Below are 17,504 nucleotides of genomic sequence, written 5' to 3' on the forward strand. Positions count from 1 at the left end.
CCTCCCCAGAGCTAGGCAGGCATACCAGGGAGAGTAGACAGCTAAGTTTTTATCCCACTCCAAACTGTGCCTCTTCTTTGTCAAGGAGTTAGTACAATTGATTACCGAGGTTAGAAAGGGAGCTGTTCTTTAATTCTTATCAAGGGTTTACATTTTCTCCTCATGGCTGATACAGTTGGAGAGGTTGATGAGGTCAGTGGTAAGCTCCCTCTCTAGAAGGTATAATTCCCATTAATTCCATTAATAATGATTTATCTTCCTAACATGGCTGGCTGGTCACAAGCAGCACACCTGGTAGTTACAGTTTATTTTTTTTAACTCTTTTGATAAAGATTTATCTTCCTAATATGGCTGGCTGCTCACAAGCAGTACACCTGTTAGTTATAGTTCATTCTTTTAACTACTTTGACACAAGATTCATATCCCTAACATGGCTGGCTGGTCACAGACAGTACAGATAATAGTTATAATTGAAGTCAAAAAGCAAATAATTCCAGGAAATATCAATACTAGGAAATATCAGTATACAAGATAGAGGCACTTTGGTTTGACAAAAAGATTCCTCCCCTCCCCCCCCCCACACTACTGTAGTACATTTTCCCATAAATTTTAAAATATATTAGGAACATGAAAAAAAACGAACCTAGCAGGATTTTTTCTAAATATAAAATATCAGACCCAACCTTCCCTTTTTATTCAATTTCAAAATAAAAGCAATATCTTAACATAATTAACAAAGAAAGGTTGATTATAGAACCTAACTCACTTGACTGAATTAGTGTTTGTGTAAATATCTTTCAAACTGTAAAGTACTATGCAAATTACTCCTATTATTTTTAGTATTCCTCATTTCCTGCCCTTAAATAGCTCCCACCTAGTAGTACTATTGTGTTTATTCTCTAATTGTTTTTTTTTTTTTTAAGTTGAGCCAGGCTTCTGTTGCTCACACCTGTAATCCTAGCTACTCAGGAGGCTGAGATCTGAGGATCATGGTTCAAAGCCAGCCTAGGCAGGAAAGTCTGTGAGACTCTTATCTCCAGTTAATCATCAGAAGTGGTGCTGTGGCTCAAGTGGTAGAGTGCTCACCTTGAGCTGAAGAGCTGAGAGACAGTGCCCAAGCCCAGAGTTCAAGCCCTATGATGGACAAAAAAAAAAAACTTGAGAGGCAGAATGATCTGGCTCTGAAGAGTTCCAAACAAAAGTCAGGAACCCTAGGATAGCATACTGCATCTGCCCTTAATCAGCAGTATGACCTGGGCTAAGTCACTTGACCTGTCTGAGCCCCATATTTGCCCACTTGTGAAATGAAGACTTGAACTATGTGCAACATTCTCATCCTAACAGTTTGGGTTGATAATGGGATCTCAAATAAAAATCTCTTGCATGGTTTCACATTTTCCTCAACAGCAGTGTCATGCATTTTAAAAAGGAATTGAAACCAGGGAAGTGACTTAAAAAAAAACAATAATATGTATAAGCAATTTCAAATTGCTACAGAAGTCAGTATAGGCAAAAGTAGCTTTAATCAGTAGAGAATGTATTCTTCTTTTGCCAATATAAACATGTTTCACAAAGCCAATTTGCTAAAATATTATCTTAATGAGAAAATATACCCATTCAGGTTTCCTAAGTACAATAAGAAAATGTCAGAATGGTTGACTTTACTCTTCTAACTGTAGACAAAGTCAAACTATACCTCTTATCTGAGAACACCCCCTCCTCTCCGACAAGTCCCGAAGGATAGGATTTTCTGTTGATTCAGAGGGTCAATAATTCTGCAAAGTCCCAAGTAAATGGCAAAACACAAGCTCAGATTGGGTTTTTGTATTCGTATTTTATAAACATTTCAGGATTTTTTTTAATGACTCTTGACCTTTTGCCATTCTTAAAATGAAGATCTTATGTCCTGGAAGCTTGGTTAGAAACAAACTCAGGGTATTGCATCCAACTTCTTTCTCCATGTGGATCCTACTGTCAGCAAACACATCTAGCAATGCAAGCTATTAATTAAGTGGATTCCAAAGCTAGATTGTCTTGATTAACACTCCAGCTCTGCCCTCCATAGCTTTGAGACTTTAGGCAAGTTACTTGGGCAAATTATCTCAATTTTCCTAATTGTAAAATAGGGGATAATCATTATATCTGTCTCAGCCTACCTCAGAGGATTATTATGAAAACTAAAATATTTGATATAAGTGTGTAAAGTGCTACAAAGAATGTTTTGTGCAAACTAACTGCTCAATAAATGTTGGCTATCATTATCATTTGCAAATATGCCTCTATTTTAATGTCTTTAGGAGGGACAGAGTGTTTATTCACTTCCTCCCCTCTTTGCTTCTTCCCCAAGGCAGGTTGTCCTGGTGTTAGTCAGGATCATTCTGGTTATCCTGAACTTTGGAGTCAGACAGACCTGAGTGTGAAACCTTACTTTTCTGCAACAGAGGGCAAGATAACTTTGATGTCTTCATCTGTAAATGGCAGTAGTTTCACTGAGCTATTGTGAAGACTAGTTAAGGTGCTACAGGAGAAATATAGCAAGCACATCATAGCTGTTGCTATGATGATTGTGAAGGACAAGAAGAAAATTAAGACCAGAAGGGAGAAAAAAAAAAAGGTAAAAAAGAAAAAGTACTACTAGCCATAGTTGCTGCTGTTGCTGATTCTCAAAAGTGTTCTGAGTAGCTGAGTTCTTTCTGCTGCTCCTCGATTTTTGTCTCACCAGTCCTAGCTCTCCCCCTCACAGAGCACATCTGCTCTGCCTTCTCTTGTCAAATTTCAGCTAGGTAGAGCACCAGCACAGCCCCTTCCTGCCCGTTCAGCAATAGCACCACCACCATTTCAGGCCCTCTTTCCACACAGAGTTCTATCCTCAAATTTTTCTTGGGAGATACAGATTTTAGTCTCCTCCCTAAGAAGAGGTTCCTCTTAGTGTGCTTTATTCCTTCTTGAATGTGATCTTGCCAGCACTATAGGATGGTTTCACAGTATGGCCACGATCTTGCTAGGGAGAAGTGCCATTTCCTACATCTGACTAGTCTCTCTTTAGTCACTTTAAACCAGGCAGCAGAGCTAAAGGAAACAAAGATTACCCTGGCTTACTTTGAAAACTCTTCATAAGAATCCCAGGTGAGGGGGTAACTGCTTGCTCTGAAACACCAGAGAGAGTAACAGAATCTAACAGAACCCCATGTTCAATCCAATGGTAATATATGGGACCCATACTAGAGATGAGGGTGGGAACTGAAACTAGAAATGAGGATCTCCGGAGATGGAGGCATTAACCAGTCAGGGAAAGAAGCATTCCTGTTGGGCAATGAGTTAGAAACAAGACAGAATGATGCCTGGGCTCCAGGAGGCTAAGAGGATGAAGCTCCAATTTTCAGTCCAGTTTTCAGACCAGCACTCTAACAAAGGAGCACACCATCCAGTAATGGCTACTACCTACTAAGCACCTACTGTACTGGCTCAGAACTGTACCAGAGGCTTCACCAATATCATTCCATTTAACCATCCCAACAACCTACAAAGGAGAAAACATGATTCGCATTCTTATTGATGGAAAAACAAGCTCTCAAATTTTATAACTTCTTCAAAGTCATATAGGTTGTAAATGACAGAGCTAGGCTTTAGAGTAGTTTTGCTTCACCTTTAAGACATTATTCTATAGATCTTTTTAAAATATATGGCCTTTTAAAAGTAACTGTTGCAGTTCAACTGTCTTGCATGGTTGTTGTATGGACTAAATGAGAATAATATAAGGTGCCTGACATGTAATACATGTTCCAAAAAAAATATTTCTTCTTTCCCAAGTCCCATTTAAAATGGCTAGAGAAAAATCACTTAAAGCTGGGCACCAGTGGCTCACGCCTGTAATCCTAGCTACTCAGGAAGCTGAGATCTGAGGATTGTGGTTCAGAGCCAGCCAGGTCAGGAAAGTCCATGAGGCTCTTATCTCCAGTAAATCACCAGAAAACCAGAAGTGGTGCTGTGGCTCAAGTGGTAGAGCACTAGCCTTGAGCTGAAGAGCTGAGGGACAGCGCCCAGGCCCAGAGTTCAAGCCCTATGACCAACAAAAAAAAAGAAAGAAAGAAAGAAAAATCGCTTATTTTTTCTTGGCCCCTGTTTTCTCATGTGAAAAGTGGGTATAGTTTATGAATCTTCTAACCTTGTATGTTGACGACCCCAGCAAAGTACAGTGCAGGCCTGATGTCCCAGCCTCTTTTGCTGCCCAGCACATCTTTTCTGCCTATACTCACAGATCTGGCACTACTCTGGTTTTGGTTTCTCCCAGCAAACATCGTATTTACAAACCACAAATAACAAAGTAGAAGATGCCGGAAGAGCTCTGGCATGTTAATTAAGAACAATAGCGGAAGCAGCTGGGCAGAAAATGCCAAAGAGTCTGAGCAGAGGCAGCACAGCTCAGTTTGTTGACAGAAGCCAGTGCAGTATTGTACATTAATTGGGGAAGTGGGTAAACATTTGCCAGCAGCATGCCCCCCAGTGCATTGGAAGACAGCAGGCTGGGCCCTCCCCACTACCTTTCCTGCCCAGCTGCCCATAACCTAGAGATACTGGTAGATCTGGCTTTTTGCCCTGGGTTACTTATAAGCACTGCAGATTCTTAAGGTGGATGTGTCTCCTTAATGGCCCTCCTGGGCATACTAAGTTTCCATCTGAATATAGTGGATGATAGTGCTTCCCCTTAAACTTCCCAGCCTGCTTGTGATACCCAGTCTTGGTCTCCAGGGGTTCCCCTTCCACTAGCTGGAAGAAGATAGTAGAATCATCTCATTAGGAGTGGCTTGAGTTGAGCAGAAAACAAAATTGCCTGCCTCAGGTGCTGCCAGGCTTTGCCTACAGTCCCAGAGCTCCTCTAAAGAGCAGAGCAAGCACCCTCAGGCCTGATAAGAGGCGGCCAGGCCTTTCTTCACACACACTTGGAGCTGTCCATTTGTCTGTGTGTCCAGCTATCTTTACAGTTGCTCTCACACACAGAACCCATTATTGGCACCTGCTCTGTGCCCGACACTGCTAATTATATTTTTCTCATTTAATCTTCACATCAGTTCTACAAGGTTGATACCCCCAAAGCCACAAAGCTGATAGCCAACACAGCTGTGATTTAAACCAGAGTTTTTGTAGTTCTAAAGCTTGTGTCCTTTCCATTAAACTAGTGCCTTTAAAACTCATCACCTGGATTGTGGAGATCTTGATTCAGGGAGAGCCTTACACATGCTAGGCAAACACTGTACCACTGAGTTATACCCCCAACTCTTACTCCCTTTTGATATTTGATTCTCTCTCTCTCTCTCTCTCTCTCTCTCTCTCTCTCTCTCTCTCTCTCTCTCTCTCTCTCTCTCCCCTCTCTCTCTCTCTCTCTCTCTCTCTCTCTCTCTCTCTCTCTCTCTCTCTCTCTCTCTCTCTCTCTCTCTCTCTCTCTCTCTCTCTTTCAGAAAACTTTCATATACCATCCCTGTGCTGGCTTAGGAAGGCTGAAACCTAATTTAGAATCTCTGTGTCCCATAGTACAAAGAAGGTTTTGCCTAGCTTTACTTTCAGTAGTTTATATTTCTTGTCTCTAGAATATAAGGTGGTAATATTAGGTGATTCTTTTTTTTTAATCCTTATTGAAAAGGTGATGAGCAGGGAGATTACAGTTACATAAGTAAGGTAATGAGTACGTTTGTTTTTAAACACTGTTACCCCATCCCTCATTTTCTGGTGATTCATTTTTTTTCAAACCAAATATATTCCCAACAAGAAGATCATAATATAGGCCTCCCTAAAAGCTGCCCCTTGCCAGCAAGATACAGCCATCTTAAATTTGGTAGAATAACCTTTCTTCAGTTTACTGTATGTGGTTTTAGTGGGAATAAGCCCTAGCTCTTGTCCATCAGTCTTAATTTGCACTCACAAGCAGAATAGACCTCCTTGCTGTCACAAGTTAACCAAGCAGAGGCTTGCAGGATGCTATTCAGCTGTTGAAGGAACATCTTTTCCAAGGGCACAGGAAGCAAAGGTTGAGTCTCTTAAACCTATGCCTCGAGGTCAGTGATAGTTCTTCCACTAAACTTGACCTTTATGAGAGCCCTGGTTTACTCAGATAGGAAAAACAATACCCATCTCACAGGATTAGTTTGCAGATAGAATAAGATAAGGTGAAAATGCTCACTCTGCCTAGTACCAGTGGCTCACACCTGTAATCCTAGCTATTCAGGAGGCTGAGATCTGAGGATCATGGTTCAAAGCCAGCCTGGGCAGGAAAGCCCATGAGACTCTTATTTCCAATAAACCACTAGAAAACCAGAAGTGGTGCTGTGGCTCAAGCGGTAGAACGCTCACCTTGAGCTGAAGAGCTGAGGGATAGTGCCCAAGCCCAGAGTTCAAGTCCCACGACCAACCAAAAAAAAGAAAGAGAAAAAAAGAAAGAAAATGCTCACTCTTGCATGTTGTAATAGGCTCAAAAATCAATACACACAGGTGCACTGAATGCCATGTAGACAAAATTATCCTTGTTCCAGACTTTTAAATGTATTTTCTTTCTTTTCAGGTAACTCAGCTGGACCCCAATAAATCTTTATTGGAGGTAAAGTTGTTTCCTCAAGAAACCCTTTTTCTTGAAGCAAAAGAGTAAACTCGGCTCGGCGGTGGAACCAGCCATTCCTTGACAAGCCACTGGCCCTCGTCAAGAGATGGGCTCATCGCCAACCACCCACATGCTCGTCTCACTCAGTTCAGTGTCACACTTCTGCCTCTTGCAAGATTGCTGGAAAAAAAAAGTAATAATAAACATAGCTACTTAAAATTTCCCATCCATGAGTGTATGTTCCCAACCCTCATGATGAAGAATTACAATTCTGCCACCTGCCCCTCCCCTGCACTTTGCCCTGTTCAATGACTAGTGCACTGTTGGTGTGTGAGTGATCACTAGTAAGAGTTTTTAACTTCTCTAGTGCCCAGTGTCCTATGACAGTTCTTTCTGTCTTGTGACACCAGGATGCTGTGTATTTGATATGTCTCATTGAGCCAGGGCTTACACCTCTGCCTTTTTATTTTCATGACTGGATCTCTACTTTGTCACCTGATTTTAAGAGGCAGAGGAAAAAAAGTCAAATGGGACATTCTTGGCATGGAGATTAAACATTGTCATAGGAGGAAAAAGAAGCATATCATTTTTGTTGGTACTTTCTATCTTTATTACTAAGATGTAAGATTTTGTTTGAACTATTTTGACATATATGCAAGATATTTATTTAATACTGCTGCCTTGGATCTCCAACCTCCATCTAGGAGGTATTTACTATTCCACTGAAACATGGGAAAGTGTTCAAGTGCATAATGTGAATGCTGAGGTAGTGTAAAGCGGATAATATTAAGACTTTGGTATCTGACCCAGCTGTGAGAAGCTGCTGTTAGGTCTGTGTTGAGTCAGTTAGAACCCCATAGACACCAGCTTCCAAGGTGCTGAGCCATCATATTGTATACTGAATACAATTCTCCCTTTTTTTTTTTGTCCCTCCTTCATACATTTGGGCTTTGAAACTTGGTATTTTAAGCACCATGTCTACAGTTAAAATCTCATTCTAGGAGATACCATTGCGCATTTGGGTTCACTTCATGTTTAACTTGATGTCATGGGGCATTTCCTATAATAAGTAACTTGCTCTACTTTTAATATTAGAAGGGATCTCATTCTTTCACTGAAAATTCAGATTTCATGTATTTAAGAGAAAATTTGGGGGCTTAGTCTAAAAGACATGTGATACCTGTATTCAATAATTTGAGGTTTGATTTAGTAGATTTGAATTTTGTAATCTGTGGACTTGCAGTTTGCAGTAGTAGTTCATAAGAACTATCTTTATACCTTCATAGCCAGTGATTTCCTTTTAGTCTTGAAATGTTTTCATAGGTCTTTATTCTAGGAGTTGAGAATATTTTCTAAATATAAGTGCTAGGTTTGCTCCCCTGGCCCCAGCAAGATGTTGTTAGAAAACTCTTAATGAAAGCTGGAAATATGTTTGGTCATTTCTTTCTACCCAAAAGTGGATGGTAGTCAGGAAAATTCCATCTGTTTTTCCTTTCATGTTCTACCTGGGACCTCCCCCTGAAACTCTAAAAGACTTGTGCTTCATTTGCTTACATGAGGGCTTTCTCTGGCCCCACAGGTCTCTCTAGGGAGGCTGAAAGGAAGACCTACCATGAGGGGAGCTCTCCATAGCCCTTCCTCTCTAGCTCTACTTCCTTTCTAACTGGCTGCACAAGAGAGTCATTTCCAGGACATTAAGGCTCCAGGTAGACATTGCCCCTATAGGTGCTGTGGAAAAGACAGGGCACTGAACTCAGGCTATATTCAGAAACAACAATGAGATTGTGGGTTTGAGAGAGGGGTCTCTGAATTCACTTTCTTGTTTAACCTGTTCCATCTAATTTGGGTTTGGCTTCATTATATGGTTCCCTCCCACGCCATTCACTTCTGTATACCAACAATATAGACTTCACTCTGAAACCATTTTCATAAAAGCTATTAAATGTTACTTGAATGTGTGTGAAATTGAAAAACCTTTTTCAACCTTGTCTTGGAAAGTTCTCAGTGGCCTGCTCAGCCTCATAAACTCCTCCTTTAAGCCCCATAGCTAGGAAAGACATCAGCTAATTGTCACTGTTCACACATGGCGTTCTCAGCTACTAAGCTCCAGCATTTTATACTTTCTCATGCAGGCACAACTTTAAAATTAATTGCTTTTACCACAGAATTTTTTCTCCTACTCTCAGACATCCATGCCCCACACATTCCACCCTCAGATTCAGTGAGTCAGCCAGAATGTTTTCTCAACATTCTCTGCCCAGCTGTTTACAGTGAGCTTCGTGGTTCCTGTCCTCTCCCCATTCCAGTTCACTCCTTTGGATTCTTGGGTTATCAGTTGTGAGTTCAGAAAATTAGTTTCAAAGTTTAAGGAAATATTGCCAATTTCCCATTGTCTTTCAGAAGATACAATCTTTTTGGAGGCATCTAGTTTGGGATGTTGCCAGCCTCTGGCACTGTTAGTTTTATGAGACATTCTGGTGTTCATCTCTGAATTGTAATCATCCGCAGCCTGAGCTGGATGAGATCAGTTTTTGTAGAATCCTTTTTTTTTTTTTTTTTTTTCATTTCAAATCAATATCTTGCTTGGTTTTTATACTTACTGTAAAAATAATTCATCAAAGCACAGTGCCTTTTTTGTTAGCAAAAAACCAGTCTCTTCTTTTTAATAACTTAACATCTATTTAGGGTTTATTCTCTAATATAGGAGAATAACATATACATTTTTATTTAAGTCATTACGAACATGATGTATAGTGAGAACAGTGGCTCACAGCTGTATTCCTGGCTACTCAAGAGAAGGATTGTAATTCAAGGCCACCCTGGGCCAAAAGTTTCCAAGACCCCCATGTCAACCAATAAAAAGATGGATGTTCCTCCTAGCTATGTCAGGAGCATACCAATAAAATAGGAGGAAAATATTGAAAAGATTAAAATACTACAAAACCAACATCATAAAGTTATATGTTAAGGAGATCTACAGTTTAATAGTATCCATCCTATGCCTTGAGACATTACAAACCATCTTCCATTCATCCATAAACAGTGGAGTGGATTACTAAGAGGTTGCACATAACCTTTATTTGGATGTACCAGAGGATATCGCTTGTTTCCATTAACACCATTACTGATCCACACACTGTTACCCATCCCCTCAACTACCCAGTCCTGGGCCCCACCAATGAATGGGACAAGAACCTTAAATTCAGTCAAAAGTGACACACAGGTATTGCACTTTACAGTCTGTATTTTCTCATATGGCCAGTTGAGAGTTCCTCACATACATAAGCACTCTGGAAACTTCACTGCCTTCTCATGTGAACCTTGATTCTGCCATTTAGACATTATAACCTTAAGGTGAGTAACTTCTCTGAAACTCAATATCCCGACAAAACTCCTGCACTTTAGCACACCTTTCACATATTGTCACAGTCCACTGCGATGAGCAAGGCAGACGATCATTTCATTTTTGCACAAGGAGCTGTCTGGTTTGCCTAGTCCAAAGCTTGTCAGTAGAAGACTCAAGATTGAAGCCTTAATAGTCTCATTTCCCACTGTTCTTCCGTAGACTAAGTTTCAAACCCAAGAATGGCTCTTGGGGCCCTCTACTATTGTATTTTTCTGGGAAGTGAAATTGCATTGACCAAATTTTAGTGGGATCTACTAACCAAAAAAATAAAAAATAAAAATAGCCATCATTTATATTGTACATACAAAAATCAGACCATGTGGGAGTTGAACCTGTCCATTCTTTTTGGCAACCCATATTTTTGTCTAAAAGAACCTCTCAAGAGGATGAAATGCAGCCAGTAAGTTCTCTTGACTTGAACCACCTGAATTTAGTATCTTGTTCCAAATAGCTTTTGGACTGGAGAGATGACTCAAGGAGTAGAGCACCAGCCATGAGCAGAAAAACCTGAGCAAGAACACAGGGCCCTGAATTAAGTCCCAGTACTGCTCCCTACTCCTCCCCACCCCACCCCCCCAAAAAATAAAACAGCTTTGGAAGATGACCCTTAACAACTGGCCACAAACCTCTCTGCTGCATTTTGAAAGTTTGGTCTGAAAGGAAATACCAGTAAAGGAGCTTTGATCTCATCTTCAGTCCTAACTCTGTCCACCATCTGTTAATTGTGGCTTTTGGTTTTTGAAAGCTGGTATAAGGTGTGCTTAAGAGCACAGCCTCTTGCCGGGCGCTGGTGGCTCACGCCTGTAATCCTAGCTACTCAGGAGGCTGAGATCTGAGGATCGCGGTTCAAAGCCAGCCCGGGCAGGAAAGACCGTGAGCTCCTATCTCCAATAAACCACCAGAAAACCGGAAGTGGCGCTGTAGCTCAAGTGGTAGAGCACTTGCCTTCAGCTGAAGAGCTGAGGGACAGCGCCCAGGCCCAGAGTTCAAGCCCCATGACCGACAAAAAAAAAAAAAAAAAAAGAGCACAGCCTCTGGAGACATATTGCCTGGGTCCAGGCCACGCCTCTAGTCCTGGGAATGCTACCTTTCTCTGTTTCCATTTTTCAGCTTTCTTATAAAATGGAAATGTTAACAGTATCTAGTTGATAAGGTCTTTTGAAGACTGAATGTAAAGCAGAACAGCTGTTATTTATTCTGCAAACTCATATAATTTTTTTAAGTGGGTTATCATTGCAGTGAGAAGTGGCAGTTCATGAGAAGGAACATCAAAGGAAGAGCAGAAACAAAAAGTCCAAGACTTATGTTAGGACTTTAGGAACCATCAAAGAGCCCTCGCTGATCATTTAGGATATGCCCAGAACTACGCTCAGTTACAGACCTTCACCTTACAAGCCTGTGAGGTGGATATTCTTTCAAAGAGGCAAAGCAATTGCCCAAACTCCACAATTGACAAAGAGCAGAGAGCAGTTTTGCATCTCGACTATGTATGCGTGTGTGTGTGTGTGTGTGTGTGTGTGTGTGTGTGTGTGTGTGCATGTGTGCAGGCGCATGCATGCACTCCAGTCCTTGGGCTTGAACTCAAAGAGCCTGGGTGCTGTGTCTCAAGGCTAGCACTCTACCACTTGAACTACAGCTCCACTTCCAGCTTTTTTGGTGGTTAATCGTAGATAAGAGTTTCATGGATATTCCTGCCCCCACTGGCTTTGAACCACCATCTTCAGATCTCAGCCTTCTGAGTAGCTGAGTAGTATCAGCCACCAGTACCCAGCTGTATGTAGACTTCTGAACCTGAAGACGCTGCTGTGTCTGTGACAATAACATGCTGCATTCAATGAAAGTAGAACATACTCCCAAAGCATTTCAAATAACGGTAGTAGTAACTTTTAAAGTATTGGTAGATGCTCAGAAGAGCAAAGCCACATTTAAATAGGAAATTCTCCAGTGACTGATTCCCTAAGAGTTAGTGCCTCTCATATAGAAATGTGTCCAGGAGCTGAGATTTAAATAATGCCTTTTGTTTTTAAGTGCATGCAATGATTTAAGATGCCTCCAAAGTCCATTTCCTGCTCTCTCTCCTTTTTTCTCCACTGCTCTTTCTCCTCTTTATCATCTCACTAGAATTTCAAAATTATATCTTACTTGATCCTCATCTCTGTACTCCTTATTCTAGACCAGTCTCCACACTGTTACTAGGAAGAAGTGCCTGTCTCAACATCTCTCTCTCTCTCTCTCTCTCTCTCTCTCTCTCTCTCTCTCTCTCTCTCTCTCTCTCTCTCACACACACACACACACACACACACACACACACACACACACACAGCCTTCCAGATAAAACCCAAATTCTTGATTTAAACTCTTTGTTGTCTGGCCCCTTCCTCCCTTCCGATCTGTATCTCTAAACATGTCAATACATTCTGAGCAAGCAATTGCCTGAACCTGCTAGCTTTCTATACTCTGGTTTTGTGCATGATCTCCTCTGCCTTCATAGAATTCTATCTTCCATCTTTCACTTTCAGTTTTGACTTCACTTCCTCCAAAATGCTTTTTCTTAAACATTGGCACACCCCTCCATACCCACAGATTAGATGTCTGTGTGCTGACCCTTTAGCCTTGTGCTGCCCTAGCACTGGGTTATTCCAAACTATATAAACTTTCTATCCTCCCTCACCTGGATTGAGCCCCAGAAAAAGCCCAACTTACTTTATGTCCTCAAAGCCTAGCAAAATGACTAGTGCACAATAAGCACAGTAAATGTGAATGTACTAACAATTTGAGTAATGAGTTACATGTATCCAAGTACTAATAAGGTGGTCACTTCCAGCTCTAACCTCTAACTCATCTGGGAACATTGAAAGGGCAAGAAACCATTCCTTAATCATCTGTTTCTAGAGCCAACCCAGGGTCTGGCATATTGAAGTTGTACACCCAATGGTTACTGGAGCAGTTAATTAATTGAAGCTGGAGCTAAACCAACTGGAGCTGCTGAGCAGAAAAAAAAATTAAAGAATTGGTATTGTGTCCCTAGATAAGGCCAACTCCATGCTAGGAGCATCTCAGAATTACACTATGAGGTCAGCACTATTGTTATCCTTATTTTACATCCAAGAAAACAGGTTCAGAAAGATGAAGTTACCATTCAAGAGATAAATCTATTTGGGAGAGGAACTGAACTTCTCTTGATCTGTACCCTGAGCTCATTCCTGCTGCTTTATTTCATGATGAGCTTCTGCCTCCCTCAGAAGCTTTAGCAGGTTTAACTTCTGACCAATAATAGTACAGAAGTAAATATTCTGCTGGGCATTAGTGGCTCATGCCTGTAATCCTAACTACTCAGAAGACTGGGAACTAAGGATTGTGGTTCAAAGCCAGCTGAGCAGGAAAGTCTATGAGACTTATCTCAAATTAACCACCAAAAAAGGTAGAAGTAGAGCTGTGGCTCTAGTGGTAGAGTGCTAGCTTTGGGCAAAAATGTTCAGGGAAGCCAGGAACTGGTGGCTCACACCTATAATCCTAGCTACTAAGGAGACTGAGATCTGAGGATCAAAGCCAGCCCAGGCAGGAAAGTCTGAGACTCTAGTCTTCAATTATCCACCAGAAAACCAGAAGAGGCCCTGTGGCTCAAAGAGTTAGAGCACTATCCTTCAGCAAAAGAGCTCAGAGACAGTTCCCAGGCCCTGATTTCAAGCCCTATGACCAACAACAAAAAAAGTTCAGAGAGGGGAACCTTGGGGGTGAGGAGGGAAAGAGGGAGAAAAATGAGTAAATGAGGGAGGGGGTAACAAAGAAGAAATGTAATCAATACCTTACTTATGTAACTGTAACCTTTCTGTATATCACCTTGACAATAAAATTAAAAAAAAAAAAAAAAAGCTCAGGCACAGCATCCAGGTTGTAACTTCAAGCTCCAAGATACTCTCTCTCTCTCTCTCTCTCTCTCTCTCTCTCTCTCTCTCTCTCTCTCTCTCTCTCTCTCTCTCTCTCTCTCTCACACACACACACACACACACACACACACACTCCACACACACACAGAGAGAATATTCTAGTATACTCCTTTTATCTCCTAGGAACTGTACCACCTTAATTTTCCATTTTTATGTGAAAGATCCTTCTCTGTCTCTCTAGAAGCATTTATCTGTTCTGCCTGCTGTAAATGTAAGAAGCCCCCAAGTTCCTTCCTTACTCTGCTCTTCTTTCAAACTCTTCCTTGATGACAGTTTGTACCTCCAGACTCACTCAGATTTTGTTCATGCCACAAACTCCATGACAGTAGGGGCAGTCTGATTTGTTTTACTCCTTAGCATAGGCCTGGCAATTCATAGGTGCTGGATAGATACTTGTTGATAACAGAATAAACACATTTATTATATGCCAAGCACTGATTTATTAATATTAGGTCTTTTTTCCCTTACCATTACCTTATGAAGTGGGAGCTATTGTGTTCCTTGCTTTCACTGGTGAAAAAACTGAAGTATAAGAGATCAGGTCATTAGCTCAAGGCCACACAGCTGGTAAAGCAAGGAGCCAGGAATCATGTTCATTTGGCACCAAAATTCAGGCCAGACTATGTCACACTACACACTACTCTAAGAAGCTTCAGGGAACCCACTCCCCAGGACAAGTCAAGGTCCATTCAAATCCTGTGCTTTCTCCTAGCAGAGCAGATAGCATGATTATTTGCCTAAAGATCTCCTCCAATGGACCTGGCACAAAGCACAGAAAGGAAATGCTATACTAATCAAGAAACCACCATGCTGTCTTATGGAAGGGAGCATCCTAACCCTGCTTCCTATTCTCATGAACTGAGGCAGATAGCCACTATTTTCTCAGAGCTACTGAACTTTCAGCTGTGTCACATATCCATGAACTCTTGCTTGGGCATGTCTATCTCAAAAGCCATTTTTTTCCAATCATGAGTTTTCAGCAAACCAGCATTTAATTTAAGTACTATTTGGGTGTCCTTTGTCTTACAGAAATTAAGTGAGCTTCTATTCACACGTTCATTGTTGATGCCTTTCATTCAACACTACTTTTAAGCCTTCCCTGTTAACTTAGTCCTTCCAAGCAGGAGTAGAATGGGATCACTAATGTGAGGACTGACTAAAGAGAGTTCTTAGAGCTGTGGAACGTCAAAAAGGCCCCAGTCTGAGGGTCAGAAAGGCCTCTGGGGAAAGGTAAACTCTATTTGAGAGCTCTGTAAGAAATGGGCCTGCTATGTCTGACAGTCTAAGATCCCAGAAATAGAGAAGAGAGGCAGCCTACAAGATCAGAATGGAATCTGTCTTCTGGGTTCAGGTCTCTAGGCCCTCTAAATGTTACCTGCCTTATTTGGGCACACACTAGTAACATTTGCATAAGGCTTTTCTGAGGAGTTAGCAATAGGAGAGACTTACTGAAACTTTTTCTGTGTTTTGGGGTTGGATGAAACACATGTAAAGGTAATCAGGTGAGCAGCCAGGGAGTTGCTATATTCCTAGGGATGAGTGCCAAAGCCGCTGATGAACATCATGAGAATCAGAGTCTTCCCGGCTAGGTCTGTATTGTCCTTTTCTCATTTCAGAACATTCCTGCTTCAATAGGTTCACCTTTCCTTATTCCTTACAGATGGAGAAACTGAGGCTCAGAGCACTGAATGACTTTCCCAAGGTCGCCTAAGGCATGCCTTAAAGTACAGCAAATATTCCTGAGGAACTGGCTTGTGTAGCTATCACCTACATGCCTTGGTTTCTCCAAACATGCGGTCTTGAATAAAAGTGATACTGCACCAGTGGGGAGCCTATTATGAACCAACCTTACCACCAAACTGTGTGCCCCAAATAACAGGCTCTAAAAGAAGATGAGGATGGAGGAACACCTCCCTGAGAGATTGGGGTGGCCCTGGGTTGACCTCTCCTTTCATACTTACTAGGAAAGGATGTGTTATGCTTTGTGGTCTGAGTAATAGACACTCTAGAGCATTGCAGGAGGAGCTGGTGAGGTGACAAGAAAGGAAAGTGACCTGGATTCCTCTTGGATATTGAGCATTTTGACTTGCTGGGGAGTCTCTGTATCATGTAAAGCCACCAAAATTCTGGTTTTGGAGGAACTCTGGGATTAAGGTACATAGTCAGGAGACAGCTGTTGCCAGCTCCCCTAATCTTTCTTCATGACCAGTAGTAGTAGTAGTAGTAGTAGTAGTAGTAGTATATTGAGAAGGAGTTTTCTTCTCTAGAGAGATGGCAAAAAGAAAGTTTCATTTAGTAACTGCTTATAGATAATAACCAGTATACTTTGAGAGTTTTACTAAGTGAAGGACACTAAGAAGGACTGTACAGCTGGGCACTGGTGGCTCATACCTATAATCCTAGCTACTCAGGAGGCTGAGATCTGAGGGTTACTGTTTGAAGCCAGATCGGACAGAAAGGTCTGTGGAGACTCTTATTTCCAATAAACTACTCAGAAAAAAACTGGAAGTGGTGCTGTGGCCAAAGTGGTAGAGTGCTAGACCTGAACATAAAGAGGCTCAGGACAGCCTAAGCCCTGAGTTCAAGCCCGAGGACCAGCAAAAAAAAAAAAAAAAAAAAAAGACTTCACATGACTCATACTCACAGTGACTCAGTAAATGTGACATTTTACCTCTCCCTGCAAGCTTACAGAAATGTTCAAGACTCTAGTCCACAGCTGAACTACAGATGCTGAGGAAACTTAAAGAAATGTCAGACTCTGAACCTGCAGTGGGACATAATACTGTCAGTCCTGTGGGGTGAAGAGAGGCTATAGGTCCACAGAAAGGCATGAAAAGCCATTTACAAAAACCAGACTCCAAAGCGTAAAGGAAGTTTCCTTCCTTTTTGCCTCTGACCTCTTCCACACTCATTCAGGTTGGGGAACTAGATAGGGAAAGTAGCCTCACCTCTACTTCCTAGTCTTTAACTAATCTCTCTTCCATAGATACAAAGAACTGTTCTCACCCTTCTCACACTATCTGTATAACTGAGACCGTCACTTCTCTGAACCTCAGTGTTCTGTCATTGGAGATGACAGAAATTGGAGATGAAGATGGTGGCTGTGTGACAGTGCAGAGGCAGGTGGACAGCTCCCAGGGTCTGTGTGTGCATGTTTGTTCTTCTGACAAGAGACCCTGGGGCCTCTTAAGAAACTAGGTTTGAAAGACTGGGTAGAGGCTGGGAATGTGGCTTAGTGGTAGAGTGCTTGCCTAGCATGCTTCAAGCCCTGGGTTCAATTCCTCAGTATCACACAAACAGAAAAGACCAGAAAGTGGTGCTGTGGCTCAAGTGTCAGGGACATAGTACAGCCCCAGAACTGGCAAAAAAAAAAAAGGAATGAATAGAAACCTTCCAGATAACTAACTGTGACTTGGAAGGGGGCAGCCAGGCATCTGCTCATTGATGCCACTGCACGCCTGGAGCCTGAACCACCCATTTGGGGAATTGAGGTACCTCTAAACTAAGCAGTATTGGCCTCTGAATTGGAGAAGGGAAGGACCTGACAGGCTCTGCGGAAATC

At 41.7% G+C, this 17,504-nt stretch overlaps 1 protein-coding gene across 1 annotated transcript in view; it reads left to right on the plus strand.

Moving 5' to 3' along the window:
• Faf1 (Fas associated factor 1) overlaps window positions 1–6,808 on the plus strand; it is a 299,200-nt gene extending 292,392 nt beyond the window's left edge. Inside the window, exon 19 of the mRNA XM_069987264.1 lies at window positions 6,554–6,808. Coding sequence (XP_069843365.1) covers window positions 6,554–6,637 — 84 coding nt within the window. The 3' untranslated portion in view covers window positions 6,638–6,808. The remainder of the gene's footprint in view (window positions 1–6,553) is intronic.
• Window positions 6,809–17,504: the final 10,696 nt, after the last annotated feature.

This window comes from Dipodomys merriami, unplaced genomic scaffold (assembly GCF_024711535.1).
Source record: "Dipodomys merriami isolate MVZ:Mamm:240054 unplaced genomic scaffold, mDipMer1.0.p SCAF_34, whole genome shotgun sequence".
Lineage (NCBI taxonomy): Eukaryota > Metazoa > Chordata > Mammalia > Rodentia > Heteromyidae > Dipodomys > Dipodomys merriami.